Genomic DNA, 21,162 nt, shown 5'->3' with positions numbered 1-21,162 from the left:
TATATTAATATAAAGACTGGAATGCTGAAAGTTCAGCTTTGCCATCACAGGAATGAACTAAATTTAAAAAATATTAATATAATAATAAATTAAATATTTTAAAATAAAATAAATGTATTTATTTTACAGTTATCATGGACTGTACTGAATTGTTCTGTTTCTTATTAGGGCCTGTGCACTGATGGTGTGAGGATCATTCTTCTTCTCTTATGCCATGATAAATGTCGGGGATTAATGACAACAGTGTTGGGTGTAACGCGTTACTGTAATTAAATTACTTATCCACTGAAGAAGTAAAGAAAGGGATTACAGTTACTTATAAAGTACTTGCGTTACATACAGTAAATAATTTGAACAGTTTTAAAATCAATATTGAATTTGAAATCTAAATTGCAGCGTTTTTAACCCTCTGCACTCCAGCACGTTCACTTTCAGTTTTTCCTGATTCACAGAGAAACTTTAAATACTCAGATACAGATAAGACTAAAATCAATCGAATTTGTGTACAATGATAATAACAATAAAAATCTTTTGCACATTCTGCCGTCTATTACTCCAGAGCACTCATAGATCTATGATGATTTTCAAACGCTACTTAAGTTACAATACTCTTGGGAACAGGTCGTAGTATTAAGATCAGTCATATGATCGCTTTTACAAACTTAGGCTTGCAAAGCTTTTGGGAAATGCAGCCCTGTGCAGTTATTTTATCTGAAAGAAAGAATAAACCACGACAAAACAGAATATGGCAGAAAAAATGGCTTCGAAGTCGTGGACAACAAGGACTGTCAGTAGCCTACTGCAGAATGAGTTGGAGGTAATTAAACAGTACAATGAAACGTGGTATTATATAAACAATCTATGCATTTCTTATATTAATTTTTAGTTAGTTAGATTTGATTAATTTGTGACTTTTCATTTCTGTTCATAAAAATGCATGATAAGGGTTATACCATCTGCACTGTGATTGGCTGGATCAGTTCCACCTTTCATTGTGTTGCACACATTTCAAGATCACGTGGTAATAATATCAAACAGGATTGAAAATGTTGTAGCATCTGTGATAGCTCGAGACAGGTTCAGATTGCATTTCTGACCTGCTCATAGTTAATAAGCTTCAGCGACTGCAGCAAGCACTGATTTGCTCACCAGGGTTTTGTCGAAGACTGTGGAAAGTCTGCGACAGCAACATCCAGCCAAAAATCCTGTAGTAGTGTGAGATTGCCATAAGACCATGGGCTTAGCTTGTTAAAATAGGGCCTATTGTTTTGATTTTGTGATATGTGCTTTGGCTCCGCTATTCTGCTGAGAAAATTGATGATACACGGGGCAACGTGTTGCCGAACGATGCTGATTGAGCACTTTGGGAACTTTCCCTTTGAGAATGGGCAACAAATTTCTGTTTGGATACTTTAGATTGGTAGTGGGCCCTGTGTCTCACCTGGTTCTACACATTGCTCAAAAAGTTGCCCCGTGTACCATAACCTTGATTATTGAACACATGCTCACGATCGAATCAATAAATGAAGAAAGACAGGGAAGTAACTTATATGCCAGGTTCTTTGACTTGTTCATATATATATATATATATATATATATATATATATATATATATATATATATATATATATATATATATATATATATATATATATATATATATATATTACAAATGCTTGCTGATGCTGATGTTGGAATTATCCAACATATATATTATAGTATGATATCAGGAAAAAGGGTCTAAACCAATTTAACTGGGTTAGTAGGCAACCGGACCATAATAATTGGTTTGGAGTTTGGCATGGTTACAAGAATTTTATTTTTTTTGTGAACCCAGTCAATGCTCTGCAACTATGATGCTTTGCACAATAAAGCCAAGCTGGTGTTGATTCTTGTTTTATTACGTACACAGTCGCTGGGTCGCTTGATTCGGCTCTAGTGTTCAAATGGGCGTCAAGACCACAAGTGTGATTTGATCTGTGATTTTTCAAATGTTTGATTTTTCAATACTTTGGATTTTAATATAAACTAAAATATCTGGTCAGTAGTATAGACCCTATAACAGGTTAAACAATTTAGTAATTGTGATCCTTCTTAAGTGAAATAAAGTGGTTGCAAATGTTGTACAAAATAAACACTTGGTATCACACCAATAAAACATGCAACACTTTATGTTTTACTACCAAATTATATGTAATTATTATTAATGTTTCACTGGGAATGTTTCCATGACCTTTTGCGAGACCTCAGCAAAATGTCTCATGATTTATTTCCAGAACATGATGCATGATGGGAAACGCTTATCCTAAATACTACTCAGAAGCAGTGTTCAAGCTTATAAGACCTGGTACAGTCTTGCGCCCTTACTGTACTTCCTGTTGCTCTCAAGTGGCCAAGATCATAATTGTGTGTATTTGAACAAGCCCGATGAATGGCACATCCTATGGTCTTGTGAACTTAAGGGACACTCGCACACCATTGTAAGTCCACAAGACCATAAGTGTGCATGAACTGTGCCATTTGGAACAGGGCCGAAAACACCTTCCACCAATAGTAGCCATGAGTAGTAGGGAGGAATGACAGAAACAAATAACAAAAGAAAATTGTTGACACATTAAACTGGGTCAATTTTCAAAAACATGAGACTCAGGCGATGAGGCAACTTTCTTTAATTAAAAACACATTTTTACATGAAATACCCAACAGGAAAATATACATACATGACTAAGAAAACATACACAAGCTTTGGTCTATTCACAGTGGTTACACCTTCAAGATATTTGTGTGTAAAAACAAATACATTGAATATGTCAATAATATTACAATAAGAGGAATATTTACAAATGTATTTTTAAGGGGTGTGATTGACATGTCAGGAAGAAATGCATAGGATATTGCCCAGTGGTAGAGCTCTTTCATACACTCATAACATATCTCTGCTACAGAGATGATTCTGACAACACAAAGGATGATAATCTAAACAGGGTGAGAATAATAGGGCATCTTATCTTCTGATTCTCAGGCAGTCATTGATGAATGTAGAAATGAATTGAAGCGATACAAGACTAGACTAATCACAAACATTGAATCATTCTGAAATTAATTATTTGGCCTTGAATTAAAAATATAAAAATGATCACATAAATAAAGTGTCTGTTTTAATGTAGGATCATTAAGAGTATATTACATAGTTAAAAAAAAAAGCACTGAGTGAAAAATGTGTAAATGTATATAACTATAAGCTGATAAAGATACTATGGAAAATTCATAACAGATTATCTTTGGTTGCTCTTTACCTCACTCCTTATTTCATAATTTTTTGCCATTACATTTTTTTCTTCCTTGTCAAAAAAGCTCTCAAGCATTGCCTTGTTGTCAGACAATTTTCTTGCCAGTTTTCTATAACATGATCAAAAATGTATTTATGTAAAAATACTGTACGTTATGATCAGAGAAGGACATAGTAAATACTCCATATGAATATAAAAACACTAACCACTATATGAAACACTTTCAGAGCTCCCTATGAACATGCTATGGCAAATGACCCCTCTGGAGAAAAAAGTGTGTGAAATATGCAATTCATTAACCACAAAGTTACCTGTGTTACCACAAAATAGCTTGAGGTGGAATATATAAAAATATACATTATATATATATATATATATATATATATATATATATATATATATATATATGATATATATCCCTTTAACAAAATGACCACAGACATTTGATTAGTATTTTTCAGATTGTATGCAAATCTAACATAATATCTATGCATTCATCAACTATGTCATTACAGAGCAGAAATGGTTGACAAAACCACCTGGTTGACCTGTGTTATGCCATAACGTGACTCAATGCCAGACTGTCTGGCCACAGAAATGCTACAGTGTCATGCACACATGCTATTCACTCTGTACAGTGTGCATAGCAATACTCACAAAGAAAAGACAAAAATATATATATTTGCCTCTATATTTGCTAGTTATAACTACTAATATATCATCTAATTATAAAAATAACACTTCTGCATCAGTGATTAGTATCAAATGTAGCATAAGCAGCGGGGCTGTGAGATGAGAGGTGACAGTTCTTGCTGCATAGTGCCGTGAATAGCTGAGAAGATATGACGCAATGTTGTTGAGGACTTAACACCAGCACAACTAGAACACCAAGAATGAATGCAACACAACTGCAGTTTCTGTGACTTAACATGAGATGTTCAATGGAGGGCCTCCAAGTCTCTTCCCATCAGTGTTAATGCTGGTACAATGGGCGAGGCACTAAATGGAATATGAGAAACAACACGAAACCCTCAGCCTACATGCTGTATTTCTTCCCACTGGTTTTTCAATCTCATAACCATTTCAGTATATTTGATCTAAAAAAAAAATTCCAAATGAATTTAGTTAGCAGGTGAGTAAAATATTGAATGGACATTTGTAAAAGTGTCATAGATTTTATTTTGATATCATTGAACATAAGACCGTCACTGAACTTCGGTTCACATCAACCCATTTAGAAATAGGGTTTGTCAGTCTGCCCAATTTCCCAATCTAGTTCATAAAGGACACATTCTAGCATTCACTTTATGCTACAAATGTCTTTGGCCATTGTCCATCTCACTGCTTGTCAACATTTTATGTTTCAAAGTAGTTAAACAGCTTGAGAGCCCTAAATTGTGCACCACTGTGTAGATGTTTTTGAATGGAAAAACATGTATTTTGTTCATCAGCTTCCTGTGTGAAAAATGTCTTAAAGGGGTCTTATGATTCGATTAAAAATTTTCCTTTCTCTTTTGGGGACCTTTCTCATAGAGACCTACAATAATGTACAGTATTTGAAAAATAATGTGTTTTTTAATATTAAAGCATGTCAACATACTCTGTTAGACCAAATACACAAAATAATGATTGTATAAAAAAACATCATATGACCCCTTTAAAAAAATCATGTTTCAGATCGGGGTGGGGTGGGGGGGTTAAATGTGATATATATATATTTTTTTTTCCAGAATTAAGCTACATTTAGCCCTAGTTGTACTATAGGGGTTTGCCAGGATCACCAGCTTTGAGGACACCTTCCCTTCACCAGTGGCATCAATTAACTGCTGTTCACAGTCATTGTACATTCATCTCACAGGTTTCCTCACAGGTGCCCGAGGCAGGAAGTGATGAAGATGTCTAAATACAAATGCTACATGTTTTATTGGCCTCTGTAGACATCACAATAACTTGCCATGAACATAAGTCTTTCTGAAATAGTGTGGAGAACCATGCCAAATAACACTGCAGTGCAGGCCAGTGCTCCTCACACAAGCACAGTGGAAATTCATTTTGGGATGGCAGAGTGAGATGTGGGTTAGATTTCAGTGGCAGTGATCTCCTCAAAATGGATCTCATTGCTACGCATGTCAAACTCCTCCAGATCTCTGTTCTCCAGCTCAAGACTAAGTTCCCTCATCACACGTTCTAGGTCTCGGTTTCTGCGGTACATCTGGATGTAGTTCTGCTGCAGCTGCTTCTGGTAACGAATCACCTTGTTTTTCTCCTCCTGCCATACCCTGCGTTCATCCTCAAAGGCTTCCAGTTGGTCCTCACTCCGCCTCCTCTCATACATCAGCTCAGCACGCATTCGGTCCACCTGCTGACGGAGACCATGAAGCATATCCACACTCTGACGCTGGACCTTCGCTTCATCGCTTTCATATGCTAGAAACTGCTCTTCACTGCTGTTGTCCCGGAAAGCAGGACTGATCCCGTGAGTGATTCCCCCATGGGTTTGGGGCAGGGGCAAACTCATGCATTGGCCCTTAGAAGGTAGAGTTTGGAAGGGGGGCATTGCCAGGGCCTCTTTAAGACGGATGGACTCTTCCTCCAAATGGCCCATCTTCTCCCGCAAGAGCTCCGCTTCACTTTTACGACGCTGCAGCTCATTCTCGCAAACCTCTAGTTCGAGTGTACGGGTGCGGGCTGTGGCGTGGGCTTCCTGCGAGCGAACCTGGCTAGCTTGAAGCTCAGAACGAGCCTCTCTCAACTGTGCCTTCAACGCAACAATCTCGCTGGCCTTCTGACCAAGATCAGCCTGTACGTCCTTCAGCTGCTGCTTCAGCAGAGAGATCTCACCAGACTTCTGACAGACCTGCAACACAGGAGCATTCAAGTTCATTGAATGTAATTATTACTCAATACTAGATCTAAGTTGGCACGAGGTCTCACCTCCCACTTTGTCTCTTCTAGACGAGGACCTAGTTGTGTCTGCTCCTTCTCAAAAGAGGCACATCTCTTCTCCAATGCCTCGCGTTCCTGCAGCAGTTGGGAGAAGTCTTCCTGCAATTTCTTCTTCTCTTGCTGCAGCTGGAACACCTGCAACTGCAGGACCTGTTGTGCCCGTTGTGCCTTCAGCTGCACCTGCTTCATTTTCGATGCGCAACTCTGCCGAAGGTCCTCCAACTCTTGCTCACACCGCTTCTGTTTCTCCTCATACACCTGAATGGAAAATACATGATTTTATTAACATTGTATCCCCTGTATCTAACACTTCCCTGTCAAATGGCACTAATAACTGGTAGAAAACTGCGATTGTCACCTGACAGATGGCTGCCTCGTTCTCATCCAGGTTGTCCCTTAGTTGCTGCAGCTCCAGATCTCTTTCCCTCAGCTTCTCCTCAAGTTCTCGAATGACGCCCTCATACCCTTCTCCTGGGGCCGGAGAGCGGCCACACGATCCACTGTCTGAGAGGGGCTGCCCACGGCCACTTAAAGACCCTGTGCTCTTACTGGATGATGACCGACCACTGTCGGAGTTAGAGTGTCCATGGCCACCGCTAGAGCGTGTGGTTTCAATGTGCCCGGTAGGAACCTCGCTCTGTGTCAGGCTGTATCCTGTGCTGCTGTAGGTTGGTAGGCTGGAGAGTGAGTTGCGGCCTGAGTCTGACATAGTGCAGCATTGGCTACTCCTTGCGTTGCGCCCTCCACTGTAAGAGTTACGCTTCTCCTGACAACCCAACCCAGTACCAGGAAGTAAGAGGTTGAGGCTGCCCTGGCTTTCAGTCAGACTGCCCCCTGACCGTGGAGACAGGTACTGAACAGAGTTGCGATTCTTGGACACAACAGGCTTAAAGGCAGTGGGACGGATCAGTATCTTCTCCATACTCTGTGATCAAAAGTAAATGGTTAGTGTAACTACTACGTAAAACCACATTTACATTTTCATTGTGTCACATGATCCTTCAGAAATCATTCTAATTGGTCAATCTGATTCAGAAGAAACATTTCTTATTATTATCAATGTCATTATCAATAACTTTGTAGAAACCATGATTTTGATTTTAAGCATTATTATTGAATATAAAGTTAAAATAATTTAAAAGATATATTTCGTAAAACTATACATTTCTTCACTGTCCTTAATGTATCTTTCCTGAATAATTAATTATTTCAATAAAAACTGATCCCAATATCGCTGACCCCAAACTTTTGAATGGTAGTGTATCTATACAATAAATGGCTAAAGCCAAAAAAAACCTTTTTTTGTTGTTGAGAGTGTAACTGAGGTGTCATTGATTACATTTGTACAGTAAGAGATGGCATACTGACATATTGCAGTGATTAAAGGCACTCTTTGATCAACAGACATTAATAGCCAATTTGATGTACTGTGTCACTGTGTGTAATGAGCATCAGCAAAAACTACAATTCTTTACAGTAAAACAAACAAATGATATCATATAACAATATAAAAATGGGCAGAATTTTAAATTAGCTACTTAAAGAAATTATCTGGTTTAAAATAAAATTTCCTTTATGTTTACCTCCTAAGCACCCCTAGACTCACCTTTTCCAGCTTCCCTGACACTGGGACGAGTTTGGGAGGAGGGCCACCAATGTTACCATTCATGCCTCTGTTATCAGGAGGCTCTTCGGTATCACTAGATGGGCTGTACGTGGTCACATGATTATCGTTCCAGTCACCCACTGGCTCATCACTCAAATAGCCATAGTTGCCATTGCCAGTAGAGATGGGGGCGGAGGACTTTTTCTTAGCAGGTAGAGGAGGCTGCCTGGTGAGAAGCTGCTCCTGTGAGCTGGAGCTGCGCAGCGTGCCCTCTTGCTGTCGGAAACAGCTTGTAGCTGGTGTGGGTTTGCGATACTTGCCGCCAAAGTTACTGGCAGCTTGGCAGTGACGCTCCTGATAGGTACGTCCAGAGATAAGGCTGCTTACAGAGCCCATGGTGCCTGCCGCAGCTACGATGGGGGAGTGAGATACTGAGCGGCACTGCTGGATGTCAGCACTGGGCTTCGGGTGATCAGTGGGCACAGGCAGTGCCTGAACTAGAGCCATGGTGAACGCACGCCCAGGTCACACACTCTGTAGAGACAAAAACAAGAAGACAAGGAATAAAGTTTACAGTCTAAATTGGCTGATTTTCATGTAACCTGTAAAATTGATCATATAATTGTAGGTTTTTGACAAAAAAAAAAAAAAGAATCAGAAAGAGCTTTATCGCCAGGTATGTTTACTAGTTTACAAAAATGAGGAATTTGTTTCGATGAGAGAAGCTTCCACAGCACAAACATATTACAGTGACAAGACAGATAATAAAAATATAATAAGTAAATAAGAAATAATCATAACGTACAACAAACAATTAAAAAAATACACAATATACAAATAGACAATAGATGGCATTTGTGTGTACATGTACGTATGTTATGTACAAATGCAAGGAAATGTGGTGTTTTAAATAAATAAATGTATAATTATATTGTATATTACATGTTTATTGCTAAGTTAACTCTTCATGATACGGTCTGCATGAGGTTAACTGTTCTTATGCCTGGCTGTTCTGGTGCTCAATGCTCTGTAGCACCGACCAGATGGCAGCAGTTCAAAGAGGAAATGGCCTGGGTGTGAGGAGTCCAGAATGATTTTGCCAGCTCTTTTACTGATTCTGGAAGAGTGGAGTTTTAGGAGAGTGGGAAGGGTTGTACCAGTGATTCACAGTCTGCTATCTATCTGGACTATCCACTACAAGGTCTGGTTTGGTACCTGAGCTGAACCAGACAGTCAAGTGCAAGGAATGGATTCAGTGACTGGAGTCTATTTGGAACTCCCACTTCAGGTCCTGAGAGATGATGGTGCCCAGGAACTCGAATGACTCCACTGTTGCCACAGTGCTGTTCGTGCTGGATGAGAATTTACCCAGCCTCACTAGCTGCTGGCCTGTTTGTCAGGAAGCTGGTGATCCACTGAAAAATGGTCTGTCAAGATGTTGCAGGATTTAGTGCAGTCCCATGTTGACTGCATCATCCACAGATATGTTTGCATGGTGAGCAATTGCAGGGTGTCTAGCAAGGGTCCAGTGGTGTCCTTCAGGTGAGCCAGCACCAGTGTTTTAAATGACTTCATGACCACAGATGTTAAAGCCACAGGTCTGTAGTCATTAAGTCCTGTGATTATGGGTGTCTTTCGGATTGGGATGATGGTGGAGCGTTTGAAGCAGGAAAGGACTTTGCATAGCTCCAGTGATCTGTTGAAGATCAGCTGGTTAGCACAGTATTTCATACAGGCTGGTGTAACGCCATTTGTCCGTTAATAGATCCAAAGGGAGAAGGTAAGAATGGGTATGGGGTGTGAGACAGGGTTTTTCAAACCTGCAATAAAACTCATTCAAAGAGTCAGCCAGTTGAGGGTGTGTGTTCACGGTGTGTGTGTTCACTACTGTGTGTGTGCACTTTAGATGGGATAAACCATTATTTATGGGTCAGCAGACTAGGCCACATGTCACAATCACTTCACTCTGTCCTCACTCATGAAGGCATCTTCTTTGGACTGACGGAGCTGTCTGAGTTTTATAGTGAACCACAGTTTGTCGTAGTTGTAAGTTAAATGAGTCCTGATAGGAAGGCACATATCCTCACAGAAACTAGTGTATGATGTTATAGTCTCTTTGAGCTCATCCAGATTGGTGGCTGCAGCTTTAAAAACACTACAATCAGTGCAGTCAAAGCAGGCTTAGAGTAGTCCATCTTTTTACACTCCTTGCTACATGTTTAGCTGATTTTAGTTGCTGCCTGTAAGTCGATACATGGTGATCCAAACAGTGATCAGAGAGCCCAAAAGCTGCCTGTAGGACAGAGTGATATGCATCCTTTATTGTGGTGTAACAGTGGTCCAGTATATTACTGTCTCTGGTATAATGTGTAACATGCTGTGCTTATTTTGGCAGTTCAATGGAAAGATTTGCTTTATTAAAATTCCTAAAAATGATTATAACAAAGTCTGGGTATTGTTGCCAGTTGTTGTAGCTCATATCTTTAGACATCGCCACATGACCAAAGTGGTGCAATTTATTCATGTAACTTTAAACAATATTTTCACAGAATGAGATCATGGTCTTATTACAAGTCACTGATGTTAAGTGCCTTGAGTTATTGCAGCAATCTGCAAACCACATAAGATTACAATTCGACTTTTGTAGCACGTGGTCCATGTCTGCTTTCTCTGAGACAATCTATACTGTACACTTTACAATAAAAAACAAACAAAAAAAATTCTAGCAGTATGAAATCTCATATACTGTATGTATTATATAGCAATGTTTCACAATAAATGCATTTCTACACATTTTTTCTTTAAGAACTAAAAACTTTAGTGAACTTTATGATTTGATTTTACAGAGAAAAATTGAACTTTTTTTAATAAGAGCTGTTAAACTTACAGTGTGTCTCTTTTATGAATGTTCCTCACCCTAATAGCATCTATTAGCGAGTATCAATAATAAATTTCAAAAATGCTTACGGGCACAATGTTGATGGTGGTTGATGGTGCAGGGATTTAACACCAACCTTTACATTTTGGGACTAGAGGGCACTAACATACTTGTCGTCATCAATGACACTTCTTGCTTGCTATTTAACTATTGTATGCTGTAACTGTAAAGGTCTTAGTTAGCACAGCATAAAATGAATGAACAATGTAACAGCTCAATTAAAACAGATAAGCAAGCATTAGCAGCAGTTAGTTATGTGTTTCCAAATCAGTGTTAGAGTTTAATTCTCTGATGGGCATTGAGGGATTTATATTTAACCTGTAGTGATGGGTCATTCTTGAACGATTCGTTCATTTTGAATGAAACTTTAATGTGACTCGGGAAGAACGAGTCATCTCAGGGAGTGATTCGTTCAGTTGCACATGCGCAAAATTCTAGTAGTTCACCTGTTTCAGTCAATGCAGTCTGAGCCAGAAAGAGAATTGATTAATTCATCTCATGAGTCTTCAGGTTTTTCGAGTCGTTCATTCATCACTTTACAGACCCATAAGCCTTACCAATGCAGTCTTGAGTCGGAAAGAAAATTAATTAGTTCATCTCATGAGATTAACTAATCAATTCTCTTTCCAGGTCAGACTGCATAGGTTAAAGCTTATGGGGCTGTCACGTGATGAAAGAATGACACAAACCCGAAGACTTGTGAGAGGTGAGCTAATCATAGACTGAAGACCCAGGTAAACAATGGATTAATCTTTTCTGTTTATTATAGCAATATAGTATAAATTGTTTGTATTTTGATCAACATTTGCTTATCAACATTTGCATAAGTACTAGTAGACATGTTAGGGAAATAACACATAAGATTTTAATTATATTTGATTAAATGAACGAAATGACTCTAAAAAAAGATTTGTTCAATTTGCTGAATGAGACTCAAAGGTCTGAGTTGGTAAAATAATCCAAACTTCCCATCACTATTAGCCTACTGCAATGTGCTAAGAGCAGTTTCACCATTTGGAATAATCTGCAAAGATCCTGCCAGTCCAATCAATTACACACACCCTCAGTGCACTTAAGAACTTCAAAGAGCCACATACAGGAGGAACACAGTCTTGAGTCACCAGGACAGATCAGACCGCCCGGACTGCACTGCCATTCCAATGACCTTTCTGCCACAGGGACAGGAGAAAGCCAGTGCCAGTCTGACTCAGACTTCTCATAAGACATTCTTGTTCTGTTCACTCATCCACATGCAGCCCCCACATGCCATTTTAGCTGAGGTTTGAATTCTGATGAAGTCAAAGTAGCAGACTTCAGTATGGGATTGGGTGAATATCTAATGGTCTTAGGGCCTTAATGAATTATCATTCTCCGTTAATAACTACCAGTCAAAATTGAGGACGTATTTAACGCTTATTTTTAATATTTTCTATAATTGAATTACTGAAAGTGCACATCCCTTGCTTAATTCACACCTACAAGTGTACACTCTCTCCTGCCAGCAACTTAATAAGAGATGCTTTGTTGTTCCTTCACAACGAGGCACAAAGTCATTCTCCAGAACCTTCACCCTCTCTGCTTCTCTCTGGTGAAATGAGCAGTTGTTGAAGCCCTAAGAAAAAAAAGAGCATTTGCAAGCTTTTTATTCAAAAGAGACTGGGTCATAAGAGGCATGGGTCAAACATTGGCAAACAGGTACATAATAGGCAAGATATAGTATTCCTAGGGCAAGTGTGGGTCAACGATCGGCGAACAATATCCAGAGGGCTAGGCACGAGGGGAAATCCAATAACAAGAGCAATAGTCCAGGCAAAGTGCAAAACACAGTCTCTCATTGAACACATGATCATGCTGGATAAAAATGCACACTTCACAAGATCTCACTGCTGGATTCGACCTAGTTTGCAAGGTTTGTGAAATTAGTTTTTACTGATATAAATGCGTATTTGCTTAATACAGACGGCAAACAAGAAATTATTATAATGTTTGCCTTTATATTACTAATAATATAAAAGCAATCATTATAATACTTTTTGTATTCATTAATTCCTTTGTTTGACTAATAACGTTCTATCTGATTATTAGCCATTCTTCTATCCGTACTGTTAACGACAACAGTGAACAAGGGAGCTATGTGCGCTATGAGCTATGTGCGCTCAGGTGCTGTCTTTCTCAGCACCGTCAAGATAAAGGTCCAGCCTCGAACGCATTGGACATGCAGAAAAACGTATCGGCCAATGCTGATATTTGAAAAATACCAAATATCATCCGATTTATCGGCCTTGGCGATATATATCGGTCAACCACTCCATATAACCCCTTTAAAAAATGTGATTATACTACCAATCTTTCAAGTACACTACTTTGTTTGAAATTCAATGAAAAATAATAAGAGTTTGTTACCAAAACATGATAAATTACTTTTTTTTTATTGAGTTTCTGCCAAAATCAGTATTGTATCTGATCGGTATTGAAAAGAATTTTTTTTTTCAGGCAAAATGCGTTATCCGTCGAGTTATTCTTTCATGTTTTCTCCCTTCCTATCCAAACCATGACAAACGCCAGTCTCCCTACTCTGCAGAATGCAATATATCCGCTCAACCAATCCCAGCGCTCCCACACTTTCTAGACAGTAATGGCAGCATTTGAATACACACGGCATCCTTGTTTTCCTCAACTACTTTGTACTTTGTGATCAACAAACAAACTTGGGGCTACACGATAAATCGCATTTGATTGTCATGCGCATCTCATCAATAAAGCTGGTTCAGTGATTAATAGTAAACCTCTATCATTCATACACAGAGCCGTAGATCACTGACAGTGACAAGCTATGCCAATCGCGTTCATAATTGCAGTTGAGTCACATTAAATTATGAACGCGATATTGCGTACAGTAGCTTGTCAGTGTAAGTGTTTTATTAATGCCATTTAAGTTTTTGTTAATACAGCGTATAGCACTAGTCAACTAAATTAATGTAACATGGCAAAGATGAATGCAAGGGAAATGTAATTTTCTTACCACAGTTAGAATAGTTAGAAACATGGCTGTCAACAGAAATAAATAATTTTAATCAATATTATGATTTCTGAACTGTTTTTAGAAAGCAGCACAACACTGTCAATACTGTCAATATCTGTAAATACTTATTTTATGTTATGTATTTAATTATATTATTTATGCATCATATTATATTATGCATTTTTAATGTTTTTTTCTGTATTTTAGTCACTGTAATACTTTCACTAGAACATATTTCAGCCAACATTTCTCATTTTCATTCGTTTTAAATATTATATTATATTATATTATATTATATTATATTATATTATATTATATTATATTATACAAACGCAAACAGCCCTCTCACTCTCGTTTAGCCTTTGATCTCTCCTGTCTCGACAGTGAGAGAATAGCTCATTTCTCTGCTGCAGGTGTTTCTAATCAAATTCCACAGTGAGATGGCTGAAATCTAGTTATGATAAGTTTTAATAGTGCCGCCGGAAAAGGATTAGCAGCGAGGTGTGAATCCCCTGGGAATCACGGAGCTTCTCTGTTGAGTCTGAGGCAGAATAGGATGGAATGTCAGCATTGAGCCTGGAACCCAGCAGAGCTCCAAATCTCCGGGCACAAATCCCTAAAACCTTAATCACATTTGGTCTCTTTGGTTCAACTGTAGTTGCAGGGGCAGTATAATTTTGTGAAGATGCCAATCAAAGCCTCTTCCCACGGAGATGTTAGACATGACATTGTGGTATCCAACACCAAAGTCTTTGTTCTGATAATGACATGCTTTTTCCCTTAACTGTGCAAACCTTATAATAGTATCCTCCTCACTTCACCAGAAGATGCCAAACGAATCAGCCAAATTAAGAATTTTATGTCGTGCAAATCTGTCACAACAATTTTCAAAGTACCCAAGACGAAACATAATAAACATCATGTTACATAACCCTCACAGGCACATGAACATTCAGAGAAATACAGGAAACTGGAAGCAGCACAAAGGAAAATGCTGACCTCATCTACTACCTCATCTGACTGCTGCAAATACAACCACACATCCTCATTAACGCTGTATGTGCCGCCCAAAAATAGAGAGGACAATTAATCAAGAATGACTCCTTGTGCTATAAATAGGGAAAAGTGAGAGCTGCATAGTCTCTGTGTGCTCAAGTAAGAACCATAAAGTGATCAGTGAAACTTATATTGTGTTTACTGATAATAAATTAATTAAATTGTCATCTAAGGACTGAGGGAGTCAATAAAAAAGTGCTTTTACACTGTTTACTCCGTTCCTTTGGTTTTACTCCTCAGTTTCCTGTCACATTGTGTCCTGCCATCATCTAGGCCTACATCACATTTCTTCCACATTTGAACGTGTTACATCTTCAACAGTGTTTGAATGTCCTGGTCTAGTCACACGTTCAGACCCCCCAGAGAGCGCTGACTGGCCGTTCTGCAGCCTGTGGCCCCGCTCCGAGACTTCCTGCCAGCTGCACTGTTATTGTCCCCTCTATCAGATAACACACACAATGTTACGAAAACACTCTGTTACATTCACAAACACACAGGAAAAAGATAACAATCACGTGACCGCAGCAGAAAACTAAACACATTGTTAGTGATTTGAAGGACTTACTTTGAAAAACACAAAACAGTTCTGATTAGGGTGCTGCAATTACAAGGTGCGTATGTGTGCTCATGAATTATTCATATATGCCATGAGAGTAATTGTAGCAGTAATTAGGCTTAATTAACAGATTCTTCGTTATTTAGAATGAGGTGAAATTAGCAAATTACAGTTACTACAAAAAGCCAAATGGCACAATTAATTAGCCGTAGCTCTCATACTTTTAAAGGGTCATATAAACTCACTGAATAAATTAAACTTTTAGGGGGAAAAAAAGCATTTCACAAGTGCATTTATTCTTCAAGTGTCTGACAGCCCTAAAATGGTAACTTTCAATCCATTAGGTGGGCAAAACTGATCTAATCGGACATGCCTGTGGGATCCAGACTGTTAAATTCGTTTAGTACAGTATGCCACGACAACTACAAACTATGACATCTAAAAAGAAAGAGGGTGAAATTTAGGATTTTTGTCATATAGTGTTAAAGGGATAGTCCATAAAAAAAAAACAATCTGTCATCCAGACCTGTGTGAATTTCCTTCTGCTGCTAAACACAAAAGAAATCATTTTGCAGAATATTATTACTAAACATTTTGATCTCCATTGTATGGAAGGTCAAAGAGAACCAAAATTGTTTAGTTGCTAGCATTCTTTAAAATATTTTACTAAAATAAAAGTTAGTGAGTTTTGTATGAGCTGATGATTCTAGGAATGATCTAGATACAGAAGTTTATAAATTATAATAAATACCATGACCCTGCACGTTAGTATTTTAATGTTAATAATAATTAGGCTATTGGTCCCATTTCAGGCTAAATGCCTGTTAGCATTCTATCCGTTCTGTAATGTTTTCAGAATTATTAGTATTAGTGGGCCTTAAATCAGCCTTAATGAGCTTCATTTGATGCGATAAAAGCGTCTGCTAAATGATTAAATGTAAATTTGATGGTCAGGACAACAATAAAATGCTGTCATTCTACATTTCTCCACCATATTTACTATGCTGCACACAAGTAACTCAAAAACTTGCGTACACGAGCTGAGACCAGATGTGAGATTTGATCATAGCCACCGCTCACATCCATATAGATAAATTCTAAGTTTTACGTTGAAATGACAGTATGCCCAATTTTAATTTCGTAAATAAGGCCAAGTGTGTCCCAAATCATGGTAAAAATTAGTATTAAAAAAACAGTATTTGAAAAAAAAACCTGAATAGCATATCTTTTCCAGTGTATTTTTTCAAGTGTGCATCCATTCTTGTAGAACTAATGCAATCCACAACCCCATTGTAGAGTGACAGATCTCTTTTGACACTTACAGCTGTAGGGAACAAATGCGAAAAGGACAAATAATTTAGCTAAATGAACACTTAAATACACATGCTTGTGTACACAATATTAGTGTACAGTGTTTCTGCATAATAAAAAGTATGCACTTTCCCATCACCCTAGTAAAATACGATTCGTCTTTAGTGTTTTTGGGAATGTTAATGTCAGTCACTTTTACATACATCCTCTATTGTCCTTATTAGCTAATGTGCAAGTCTGGCTCAAATGAATCAGACTTGATAAATTCAATTATGCTGTTATCCAGTCTAAAAAGTCAACTGGCGCCCAAGTCTTGGGAAAGAGTTTAGTCATGAATGATGCATGTGCAATAATAGAGTCAATGAAGCAAGAGAGATGAAGTCATTGCCATCAGTGGACCCAAAATATTCTCCTCAGTGTGTGCTAAAATGCTCTGATGGACTGAAATAAACAGATGCAGTCTCCTCTTTCATCACTTCATTTCTCAGTTAGGAGTTCCATTCTAAATGATGACAATGATCACACTTTCTGATCACACTTTCACAGACGTGCTGTCTGAGAATGAGGATTATTCTTTCTGGCACAAATGTGTTGTCATTAGTTATGTGTGTAAAATTCTCTAAACAAGGCAGAATGAGATCACAGGGAGTGTGTGTATGATTTATTGATAAGGAAGATGAGAGTCGTTTTAACCTCTTTATGATGTCTTATTAGGTAATGTCTCAACCTACATTTGCAGTACTTTTTTGGATGTGTCATGGTTCTCATGCTCATGGGATTAAAAACTGGTGTTGAGTGAAATTTTGATGAATTTCTATATTAAATACAGATTTTTGCAGATGTGCACAGCACTAAAATATTTCATGGACTAAATATTGATTTGTGACTGAAATATCTATTAAATGTTTTTTGTTTTGCAAGAATCATAAACAATTCTAAAGGACTGAAAAGTTATTTCAGTATATTTTAATGTGATATCATATACAAAGTATTATGCACATTATTTCAAAGGTTTGATTTCAGTAAGAAGTTTTAATATTTTCTTGATAAAAGTCTCCAACACTTTTCACCAACATTGTATTTATTAAACTTAAAATAAAGTAAAAACAACTAAAAAGTATTTCTGTTATACATTGATAAAAATGACTAAAATACTCAATGCCCATGTTATCGATAAACTACCCAAGCACAAACTTGTATTTTTATAAAGGGAGTAGTAAAAATTATTATTATTTTTTTAATTAAAGCAAATCATTATCTAATTTTATGTATTTTTTATAATGGGACAAGAATAATGAAACACAATATCTTAAGAGTTTCAAAGTTTGCACATTTATTTTTGCCCTAAATAATTCACTCAAACTTCAAACAACACTACAACAGCATTTCCCAGAGATCACATGGCCGTTGTTAAACTCTGCGTGTAAAGTGACTCATTTTCATGGTAAAATCCCTGTAGCTCTCCTCCTCAACTCAATTAATTGTGTTTTCTTTGTTGAAATACTGGATCGAATTAAAAACAACAGGGAAACACTGCCTGTAGAACAAGCATTATTGGCCCGGCTAGTTTCACTGCCAACCTGTTGCAGGCTTTTGACTATTGGCTTTGTTTGGAGCTGTTGCCATGACACATGAGGCCTGCATGTGCACTGCCTGGGGTGAAAGAGAGCGAGAGGGGGAGGGAGCCAAAGTTTGCAACAAAAACAGAGGGAGAACTCCACAGAGAAGAGAGGAAAGAGAACGATAGAGCATAGGAAAAAAACTAACAAAATCCTGAACAGGTGGAGTGTTAGTGAACATGCATAAATCAATCGCAGGAAGGCAAACGACTGAGTGAAGTAAAGTAATCCATAAAAGTTTGAATAAGAGAGAAAGGAAAACTTAACTCAAAGTTTAAGGAAGACAGGGGGCTGGTCGGCTTTTTAGCATCTCAAAGCATATCAGGCTCTCCTTGAACAGGGGCCTGAGTCGCATCACAAACCTCCCGAAGACAATCTCTCCTGTCTCACTGCCCAAGCCTCCCTGGGCATCCCATCAAGCAAGCCTTTCAGAAAAGAGCCGGCTGGCTCAAACTCCAGAATGAGATGCAGCGGGCGACAGTATTCGCACAATACCACACAGGAGCTGCTGCCATCTGGACTGAAATACCTGCCAATCAACAGCGGACATTTTGTTTCACCCAGTGTGAAGCCCTGAGTCCGCTGGCACAGACCCAGAAGCCAGTTGTGGTGCCCATTACTGAGAATCTGCCAGTGGGAAACAGCTCCCATGGCCCGACAGCTATAAAGTACATTGAGTATAAAGTCATTTTTAAATTCGTAATCACCTTCATTATTACACCAAGTTCACATAGAATATGCAATGGTGGTATGAATATGCAAGGTTTAATCGACTAAAACTAATCGACTAGTCGACTTCAATGCTCTGCCATGCCGCTTTAAGCTTGACGTCGACCAGTCGCCGGTCCTATAGAGGGCGCAACAGGATAATAAATGTTTGAAGGACTTCTAAATTTCCGCACCATTTCCAAACAGTTAAAATGACAAATAAATGTATACTCTGTAAGGTCCACAAGACGTGTGATTATATTACTGGATGCTCGAAATTGAACAGGACATTCTAAACAGCTTATTGTACAGGTAAGTTAATTGCTGTTCTAATCGAATGCGTTGCTGCACTGTAACGCACACACATAGGCTGTAGACAGCAGCTCGTAAGTCACACGCTGATCGTTCGTGCACAGAATCATTCAGCGCGGAAATGTACTGTCAAAGCTATTTTGTGATTTCTCAATAAAATATCTTAGAAACGAAAAAGTTTTCGCATATATTTGTTTATAACTAAATCCCACAGCATACTAAAGAGACGCTCCCATGTAGAAATAATTCACACACGCAATTGCTCTCACTAATGCATTCATATAAGTGTAATCTTTACTGAGCTACTTTATCTGTATCTGATTTAGAACAAGCAGAAATCTGTGATTAATAAAATGGCCCAAAGGCAAAAGAACTGATAAAAATTAGCTGTTATAAGAGCAATAGCCATGTACGCAGTGCTGTGTCATATGCCATAGCTGTGCACAAGTTTTTCACAGCTCCAGACTTATTTGCTCTTTAATGACGTCATCAGCGACTAGTCGACTTAAAAATCACATAAAAGTCGACTTTAAAAAATCAGAAGTCATTCAACCCCTAGTTTAGAGTGCGAAATACAAATAACAAAAATAACATCTTTATTTAACGATTTCTTCTATTATGTGTCAGTCAACGCACATTGACAAGAGAACCAGGATGCATGTGTGTGATGTTGCTGACGCAGGAGCCAGCGTTCTGAAGTAGAACACACGTCCTGCAGCTTGTTTTCAAGCAGACGAATGCACACACGTGTGTTGTGGTATACTCTCGTGAAGACTGAGCAGCGGAGACTGTTACTTGGTCAGTTTGACCCATTGCAATTGTGGGCATTTGCAAAAAGCAGAAAAACGTCCAGCGTGAGAATGAGCAAGTAACATCCAGGAGCCAGTTGTTTCTAAGTCAGCTGCTCTTTGCCATGGTAGGAATTTCCAACCACTAATGATTATTCAGTTCAATCCGGTGGTCAGAAACAGACACTTGGAATAATAGCAGAATGGAGAGGAGCTGTGGCCATTTTGAGGAGATGCCACTGATAGGATGGTAATAAAGTGATTAAGTATTTAAAATGTACTATGGTCTGAAAAAACAATACTAAGTGAAATCCTGATCATCCATATATGGACAAGATACTGTCTAGCAGAAATGACTGTTAACTAATGTTTCTTCAAATTCAAAAGGTTTCGATAAAAAAGTAATCTCAAATACTTATCCAGACATAGTTGAATAAATCACAGTATATGATGTAGCCTGATTGTGTTTTACAAAGGATTCAAATAAAAACTGCCAAATAAATCAATGTCCAAAAATCTATGTAAATACCATGGTACTTTTTTGTTGATATCAGATAACTAGAATGTGGAAAACAAAACATATACCGTAGTTTTGTATAATATATAATTAACTGTAACCTTCTCATAAATGGTGAAATAATGTAAATGGTTTAATATCATATTATATAGAATTATATAGAAATACAGTCAGACTTAACGGTTTTACCCAGATGGTGTTTAGTTTTTGAGTGTGTGACCCTGTGCACCGTCTATACAAGAGTATTGCCCATGTTTTATGAAAAGATCACTTAAGATGAACTGATTCATCATGTGGCTTTGTATTGTGCTACTTGTATTACTATGGGGGTTACCCAGTTTAATGTAAAAAGCTGATTTTAGTAGATCAAGTACAAACCTGATTCCAAAAAAGTTGGGACACTGTACAAATTGTGAATACAAACAGAATGCAATTTCAATATTTTACAACATGACATATCAAATGTTTAAACTGAGAAAATTAATAATTTTAA

The 21,162-nt window shown here is 38.0% G+C and overlaps 1 protein-coding gene across 2 annotated transcripts in view; it reads right to left on the bottom strand.

The window, feature by feature from the left end:
• Positions 1 to 4,449: 4,449 nt before the first annotated feature.
• Positions 4,450 to 21,162, bottom strand: part of LOC113112924 (leucine zipper putative tumor suppressor 2 homolog) — a 57,247-nt gene continuing 40,534 nt past the window's right edge. For both annotated transcript variants that reach the window (XM_026278860.1, XM_026278859.1), the window contains 4 exons: positions 7,843 to 8,376; positions 6,595 to 7,161; positions 6,225 to 6,494; positions 4,450 to 6,147 (listed from right to left, as the gene is read on the bottom strand). In XM_026278860.1, the coding sequence (XP_026134645.1) occupies positions 5,368 to 6,147; positions 6,225 to 6,494; positions 6,595 to 7,161; positions 7,843 to 8,349 (2,124 nt within the window). In that variant the 5' untranslated portion in view covers positions 8,350 to 8,376 and the 3' untranslated portion in view covers positions 4,450 to 5,367. The remainder of the gene's footprint in view (positions 6,148 to 6,224; positions 6,495 to 6,594; positions 7,162 to 7,842; positions 8,377 to 21,162) is intronic.

The sequence above is a fragment of the Carassius auratus genome, chromosome 13 (genome assembly GCF_003368295.1).
Source record: "Carassius auratus strain Wakin chromosome 13, ASM336829v1, whole genome shotgun sequence".
Taxonomy (NCBI): domain Eukaryota; kingdom Metazoa; phylum Chordata; class Actinopteri; order Cypriniformes; family Cyprinidae; genus Carassius; species Carassius auratus.
Note: the sequence above shows the minus strand (reverse complement) of the source record. Positions and strands in the feature narration are given on the sequence as shown.